Source organism: Perissodus microlepis, chromosome 12, assembly GCF_051167445.1.
Source record: "Perissodus microlepis isolate ML-2025 ecotype Zambia chromosome 12, ASM5116744v1, whole genome shotgun sequence".
Taxonomy (NCBI): domain Eukaryota; kingdom Metazoa; phylum Chordata; class Actinopteri; order Cichliformes; family Cichlidae; genus Perissodus; species Perissodus microlepis.
Window position 1 is genome coordinate 5,049,252 of NC_140472.1, and position 8,379 is coordinate 5,057,630.

Below are 8,379 nucleotides of genomic sequence, written 5' to 3' on the forward strand. Positions count from 1 at the left end.
TTTGAATCGAAAAAGAGCTCCACAAGATGAAATCTGATCCCGCAAACAAAATGTCAGACCAGGTACATCTTAAAACCAATCAGCGGGTGATTTTTACTGGTGTTTACCGTCGTTCTCCCACTATGAACCAATCACAGCCAAGTCACGAGCCACCAGTTTCCGCACTGTTGGCCTATGCCTCTATTAAGAAGGCGGGATTTTACGCTTGGTCTGTCTTCTGATTGGTTCGCTCTGCTCTGCCATCCTTCCTCACTCAGGATCTGCTGCTCCACCTAACGGGAAGCAACGTCGGCTTAATCTTTCATTGAGAGAAAAAAAAGGTGAAAGGCGAGACGAAAACGTCAGAAAATTGTCTTCGGTGAGTCACTTGCAATTTTAGAAATGGTTCCAGCGGCAACTTACAATTTTATTCGTCAAAAAAAGCATCGTTATTTTAACGTATTTTAACCCCCTGGACCCAGTGACGGAGCTTTCTGTCATAAGACTGAAGCAGGAGGAGGGACGGAGGTAGCATCTCGTACAGAGAGATGGAGGCCTTCATCTATAATCTAATAGAAACAGCTAGCTAGCTAGCTAGCTAGCTAGCTAGTTACACGCCTGTTTTTCTTAAACTTGATAGTTTAGCAGTTGCAATTATTTTAGTTGTAGAGTTATATCCGGTTAAAACTTGATAGCTTTGCCGCATGTATAATTTATATTCTGGAGTCACATTTCTCAGCCATCGTAAGTTAGTTTCTTAATTTCTGAAACCCTGAACTTCAGTCTCAGCTCAGTAGACCTACTCTGTTACTTGAGCCGTTCTCTTTTATAAACTAAGCACAGTGTATAGACAGTATTATCCGGAGAGCAGAGCATGGTACTCCCAGTGTCATGTGAGAATAGGGTCTGTCTTCGGGTAAAATTCTCCATTGCGCCTGCTACCTCACTGTCACACTTGATGGTTTACTGTCACACTTAAATAACCTTCTTATTCTGTTCTTTATGTTAACAGAAGGCATGGTGTTTTGGTCTTAGCATTTTCTCATTTAAAAACCTCTGGTGGTCTCTTGTTTTTCCCTCCCAACAGCCTTTAGCCACAATGATCCACAGCTTGTTCCTAATTAACGCTTCAGGGGATATTTTCCTGGAGAAGCACTGGAAAAGTGTGGTCAGCCGCTCCGTGTGCGACTACTTCTTTGAGGCCCAGGAGCGAGCTACTGAGCCAGAGAATGTCCCACCGGTTATCCCCACGCCTCATCACTACCTTATCAGTGTGCTCAGGCATCACATCTACTTTGTGGCGGTCATCCAGAGTGAGGTCCCGCCGCTCTTTGTCATCGAGTTCCTGCATAGAGTCGTAGACACCTTTCAGGTTGTTCCTCCCCTCTCATGCATGTTTCTGTCTACTTTTATCATTATTTGTAGTTAACTAACAGTGCATATCCTGCTTGTGTGCTTTGTTCTCAGGACTATTTTGGAGTGTGTACAGAGGCGGCCATCAAGGACAATGTGGTAGTGGTCTATGAACTACTGGAGGAGATGCTGGATAACGGGTTTCCTCTGGCCACAGAGTCCAACATTCTTAAAGAGCTCATTAAGCCTCCTACCATCCTCCGCACCATGGTCAACACCATCACAGGTCTTTAAGTCTTTTATTTGTGCTGCTTTTACTTCCTGATTTCAGGCAACATTAATGCTTTGTTCATACACAGCTGAGACTTCTTTCAGTAACAATTACAGTTCATCTAAATAGCACTGAATGAATTCAATTGACAGTGTGAGCCATGGATATTACAGCAGCTGTTTGACTCTGTGTGCATGATCCTATACTGTTGTTAATTTCTGCTTCCAGGCAGCACCAATGTGGGTGAACAGCTCCCTACAGGCCAGCTGTCTGTAGTCCCCTGGCGGCGCACTGGGGTCAAGTACACAAACAATGAAGCTTATTTCGACGTGGTGGAGGAGATCGATGCGATCATCGATAAATCTGGTATTTCTTTTCAACTGTTTGTTGTGAAACATGTCACTGTTTGCTTGCATTATAATGCATGGGAGACATAGTAATTATTAATCCGCATTTAATGGGAAAGGCAGTAGCTCCATAGTGTAGTAGTTTGCACATTTGCTTAACAAGTGAAAGATCTCTGGTTCATTCCTTTTGGGGCTGCATCAGGATGGGTGTAAAATCTCTGCCAAATCAAACACGCAGAGCTACCTGCTGTGGTGACCCCTTGTGAATCAGGAAGAACCTGAAAGGAGTTTCTAGTCAATCAGTCAAAAAATAAAGAAAATGGCCAATACAATACATAAAATGTCAGCTTTACAACACAATTATTTGTACTTGCCTTCTCTTCTAACATGTTTTTTTGCTTTCTGTTGTTGTCTCTAATCAACTCCACCCCCATAGGCTCCACCATCACAGCAGAAATACAGGGAGTTATTGATGCCTGCGTTAAATTGACGGGCATGCCTGATCTCACCCTCTCATTCATGGTGAGTTTCTTTTTTTTCCACAAACTCTATATTGTTATATTTTAAGACTGTGAACTCTCCAGACAAATAACAGATGATTACAAATGGTCATAACTGTATAGCAAGCAGGGGGTTCTCCAAGGTGCAGCTTGGAAACATTTAAATCAGTGTGCTGTACATTACAATTAATATTCACAGTAAAAGTCAAACATACAGTAACATTTACTTCGAAATATGTCATACCCACACTGTGCACATTTTGGACCCGAGTACTGAGAGGAGCTCAGCTGCCAGAGAATGTATTTATTTTCTCTTATACCGCAGCATGCAGGGAGCTGATTTTCCAGAGTATCTGCACTTTGCGTCACAGTTTTGATGATAAAACTTCCTGATAAAAGCTTCCTGTAATATGCAAGTAGGGCTGCACAAGTAATCACATTTTAATCTTGATTACAATTTTGGCTTCCCACAATTGGGAGTAAAAACACAGCTATCCAACACTGAAAATGTGTGCTCTGCCAAAAGAACACAAAGCCAAAGCAAATCAAGCTCTCCAAAAATCACTGCCTGACGATTTGCCTACATGAGCCCGTCATAGCTATTTCCTGCACCACGCCATGTAACGTTTCCTCGACTAGTCTGGACAAGTAAATGTATGTTACAGTGATGTTAACAAGAGCAAATTGCTTGTGCTGAAAGCTGACATTGTTACCATGCACTTATTTTTTTTCTCATTCTGTGATGGCATATTTATTTCTTTAGTTATACTCTATTTTGGGCAAAACCTTTTTTAGTACGAAGTCAAAAATTTAATCGTGCAGGTCTCCAATGCAAGACAGAAACACACTTCAGTAATCAAACTTCAACTCAAGTGATCAGCTTCTCCCTCTCTCCCCCTGCATTGCCTCTTTTTTCCTGTCTCTTTGTTCTTTCTGACTCTTGCCTGGAGGTCCTTGTTGAAGTCTCTAGCAAGAGTTTGTGATCATGATGTGGTTTTTGTTATCCTTTAGAACAGGAAAAAAATGAAACTAAGGAGGTCAAGAAAAAGCATGCCCCATAAGGGCAACTGAAACACTCTCTGAGACTTTGATGTCTGCTGACTCGAGGTCTGCTTCTCAGAGAGGCAACCATCCAGATGTGGTAGTTCACTGTGCAGCAGATGAGACTGATTTTATAGGTAGATTATATGGTAGAAGGTAGAAATATGTTGAAAGAAATAGGCTTTGATATGTGGAGGATCATTCCATTATGAATTTAATAAAAACAACGACGTGCGCATTTGATTATTTCATTGCAACAATCTGATCGATATTATGACTGGACCTCTATTGGACTTTAAAACAACAGTCAACCTGTCTGTTTATAGCGTAGCTCTGCTATCACAGCACAGCCAGTTTTGACTAGAGGAAAGGTCAGTGTAAGTCATACTCAACTGAGTTTTTGTTTTAGATTACTCTCCTGCCTACTTTATTTACAAGGTTTAATTGTTGCATCCAACAGTTATGGTGTCCAACAGTTTGAAATATTCAGTGCAAATTCCTTTGAAGAGTGTCTAATCTGAACGTCCACAAAAATTTACAGTGAAACTTTCTGACGAAAATCCCACGTTTCATGCAGTAACATCACAACTGTGTAAAGTGTTGCTGGAATAAGTGCTGTGTGTTCTTACAGGGTACACTGGGTAAATACCAAAAAGAAATGGAAAGATATTAAAAGTATTTTAATGTTTTTGAAACTTCACCACTAATCTTCCTGACCCACTGCATTTCTTTCGCAGAATCCACGGCTGCTGGATGATGTCAGTTTCCACCCATGTGTTCGGTTCAAGCGCTGGGAAGCCGAGCGGATCCTCTCCTTCATCCCACCCGATGGAAACTTCCGGTTGCTCTCCTACCACGTCAGCTCTCAGAAGTTAGTACTTTGCTGTGACACAGGCAACATACAACCGTTCATTTTCTAGTTCAGAATCCTGCTTTAGTTTGTGGAATCTGTCTTACTTTCCTGTTCACCAGAGAGGGGTGTTGCAGCCCCAGCCAGTGATAGATAGACAAAACTATTAACTATAGTCAGTGTCCTAAAATATGAATAATTAGTTTAACTGGCTAGTAGCAACATTTAATCCCATAGTTGACTCATTACATATATCTAATTAGGATATAAACAGAAATGCTAATCCATAAAGTAGGATTCCACTGTCTAATAGCTGATGTTGTTTTATCACCTTCAGTTTGGTAGCCATCCCAGTGTACGTGAAACACAACATCACCTTCCGGGAGGGAAGTTCCCAGGGGCGTTTTGATTTGACCCTGGGCCCCAAACAGACGATGGGCAAGGCCGTGGAGTCGGTCCTAGTCAGCAGCCAGCTGCCCCGGGGCGTCCTCAATGCCAACCTGAACCCCTCCCAGGGAACATACACCTTTGACCCAGTCACAAAGGTAACTTTGCAGCAATCTTTATATCACAAAAACACAGATGAAGGGAAGTGTAAATGATAGAATGAATAAATGTATAAACCCGAATTATCTGAATATGTTTAAGAGACAAAATATTTAATTCTGTCATCTTGGTGCATTTTTTTTTTCTTTTTAAACCAGTTGTTGACATGGGATGTTGGCAAGATCAACCCACAGAAGCTTCCCAGTCTGAAGGGCACCATGAGCCTGCAGGCTGGAGCATCCAAACCTGATGAGAACCCCACCATCAATATTCAGTTCAAGATCCAACAGATGGCCATCTCAGGTACACACACACCATCTGAACCTCATGTTCATGTACATGTGACTGTTGCCTTTCAAGAATTCCTTCATTTCTTATTTGTGATCCTCTCTCTTCTTGCACTTAGTGACCAAGCTGAACATTGAATGAGATTCACAATTTCACTGTAATAATGAAAATGAGCTCCACTTTGCTTTTTAAACCACAGAAAAGTTAATTCAACCCCCACACAGTTAGGCTCAGTCTGGTCAGCTGACAACCACCTGACAGTCCCATTGTAGGGGAACAGTGAGATGGTGACCACTAGATGGCGCTACACCCATAAATAAACCTCCTTGCATGACACCAGGAAATAGATTTTATTTTCAGTGAAGTATAAAACAACCATCTTAGTTTTTCAAGTTTCACCAAGGGTTGACACATTTATGAAAATATGATGTTTTACAGTGTGACACAGAATGTAACGGTACTACTAAACTCGGAGCAAACAAAGCCTTTGGAGCTTTAGGAATCTCTTGTTGAAATCTCTGTAGAGGTTTTAGTTGAAACATCTCTAGAAGAGCCCTCCACCATCAAGCCAGATAGTTAACCCTGGTATTTGTTCTGTTCCAGTAACACATAAGTCTAATAAATTCTTGATGTTTTTCTCTCCTTCATCAGGACTGAAAGTGAATCGGCTGGACATGTATGGTGAGAAGTATAAACCTTTCAAAGGCATCAAGTACATGACCAAGGCTGGTAAGTTCCAGGTCCGGACTTAAAGACTGCTTCTCTGTGACAACCGGACTGAGCCACCATGAGACTAAGGGGTGATGTGATGGGAAAGAGGAGTTGGTACGTTCCTTGTGCTTTAGCATTTACCCATGAAGGCTTACCAATACAAACTGGAGGCTCCTTGTAGCAGTTCTGAGTGGACTATTACACATAGACATGAAACCTCTGTTGTAGAACTTTGCCTAAATCAGGCAAGTTTGAAGCAAGTGTCCTAAAACATTTCCAACACTGTCCTTGCTGAACTCAGACAAACCACACTAACCCAATAAAGATTTGTCCATATAATACACCGTTTACAGGATTTTCACTGACGGTGTTAACAAACCAAATCCATGTATTTAGATAAGGCTGGATTACTGGATAAATGGACCCTAGAGTATATTAAAACAGAGCTTCTACACAAAGAAATTAGAATTAATTATCAAGTAGTGACCTGTACATTATGCCAGGAATCTACGATTCTAGGTTCAGATGACTCTGCAAGGTAAATGGTATTGACAGTGCTGTAGCACATTTAAGCAGTTAAATTCAAATGAAATGGCACGGACCTACAATAACGGTCTGAGCTCCAAAGAGTCCCAAAGAGTTGTTACTGCCAGTGAAAATCCACACTATACTTCTTATCCTGCTGTCCAGGTTTTCTTTTTTTTTCCCCAGCACCCTGGGCCTTCTTTTTTCTGTTTATTCTGTTCTTTGTTTCTTCTTTGCTGCAGTTTGATGATATTGTCTGCAACACTGGAGTCAGCATGCTGATGTATTAGACGTGTCTCTGAAACGGTCCTCAATCTTTGAAGTTGTTTGTTTGTTTGTTTGTTTGCAAATAAGAACGATACAGTGATATTTTTTTGTTTTTGTTTTTTTTTAGCTATTTATTACCAGAAAGCCACGCATGTTCACCTCTTTTTATTCAGCTGTAATTGTGATTAATTACAGAATGTTGTCATTAAATTTCTTGGAAAATAAGGTTGATCCTGACAGTTTGGTGCTTAACCCTATGGTCCAAATGCTCCATAAATGTTATCTCAGCCTTTATAGTATGATGTGCATTTTTGTTTTAAGTTTGTCTTTGCATACATTGTATAAACATAAGATTATGATTGTCACCATGGAAACTGGTGAGCTGGATGAATCAATAAGAGTGTAATAAAGTGATGCATCTGTGCCTCAGGGTCTCGGCTGGAATCAGCCCACCATCACATTGTGGTCTCATAAAGCTGGCTTGGAGAGTCATGGTTGCTACAGATACAGTTTGGTGTTATCAGCTCAGAGTAGAACGAAAACAAAAGTGTGTTAAGATATAACAGCGCGGTACCTCAGAAGAAATGCTTTGTGTTTACAGCAAAATGTTTGTGTTTCTTACACAGTCTCCAATGGAGTGTAAAAACGGTGAAAAAAATAAAGAATTTCATGTGTTATAACCGAGCAATAACACTGATTACTCAATGTGTATAATGTGGTGTTTTCCACATATGGTATTGTGTTACAAGAGTCAAACTGTCCTTTGAAGTTATGATTACATCCATCAATGAAGCAATTGGTTTAAGGTTGTCTGTTTGCTTGTACGTGTGCGATTACTGGAACTATTATGAGCAACCCTATATGAAATTGTTCACAGAGGAGGGGCTTAGCCCAGGGTGATTGGCAACCAAAAACAGATGCCAGTTTCTGTATTCAGTGGCTTCACTTATATAGAACAAGAAAATAACATTTGGCATCATATCTTCAAAGTAAATTAAGAGAAATTAGAAGACACTGGCTTAATGTCACAATCTAATACAGATTCACACATCCTTCTGGATCCAGGAACTCTTACATTAAATAAAATTTAATGCATTGTTTGTAGGGAATATCAAGTGTTTTGGTGAAGGATTGCAGTCTTGGAGTGCGGTTTTTTTATGACAAAGTGAAATTAAAAAAATAAATGAAAGATTCTCTTGACTGCATATACAGAAAATGCGTCCAGTTTTGAAGTTAACCAACATTAAATGTTGCACATACACCCAGCATAACTATCAGACATGCTCAGCTGTAGGTGAGTTGTGGATGTAGGTTTCTAAAATATGTAAATATTTAAAAACACATTTCCATTTAAGCAAAGATAGGAGGAGTGCCAATTTGTTAGATAAGATGGCAATGTTTTGTTGATCAGAAATTACTGATAAGTAATAACAGTCCTGTTTTTTTTCTAAATGGGATTAAAGTATTGTTGGGTTTTTTCATGATGTCAAAACATCTGGTTTGAAACACACTAACTGCTTCTCAAGATCTTATATAAAACATCATTTTTAAAGGTAAGACTCTTTGGATTATTTTATGGTGACTTCCACTTCCAGATGTGTGACATCAGCCCTGTGTCTTTGCTCCATCTGGCTGGACTCCAGTCCATAATTTACTTTAACCCCTCCAAAAGACAATCTACTACCTTTTCCTCCCTCCCTC

At 40.3% G+C, this 8,379-nt stretch overlaps 1 protein-coding gene across 1 annotated transcript; it reads left to right on the plus strand.

Annotated features, from left to right (window-relative positions):
• The first annotated feature begins 226 nt into the window (after positions 1-226).
• On the plus strand, positions 227-7,378 carry ap3m2 (adaptor related protein complex 3 subunit mu 2). Its single transcript, XM_084945259.1, has 9 exons — positions 227-358; positions 1,067-1,351; positions 1,447-1,618; positions 1,832-1,969; positions 2,387-2,472; positions 4,229-4,362; positions 4,679-4,886; positions 5,046-5,190; positions 5,827-7,378. The coding sequence occupies exons 2-9, from the start codon at positions 1,079-1,081 to the stop codon at positions 5,925-5,927; spliced, it is 1,257 nt and encodes a 418-aa protein (XP_084801385.1). The 5' UTR covers positions 227-358; positions 1,067-1,078; the 3' UTR covers positions 5,928-7,378.
• Positions 7,379-8,379: the final 1,001 nt, after the last annotated feature.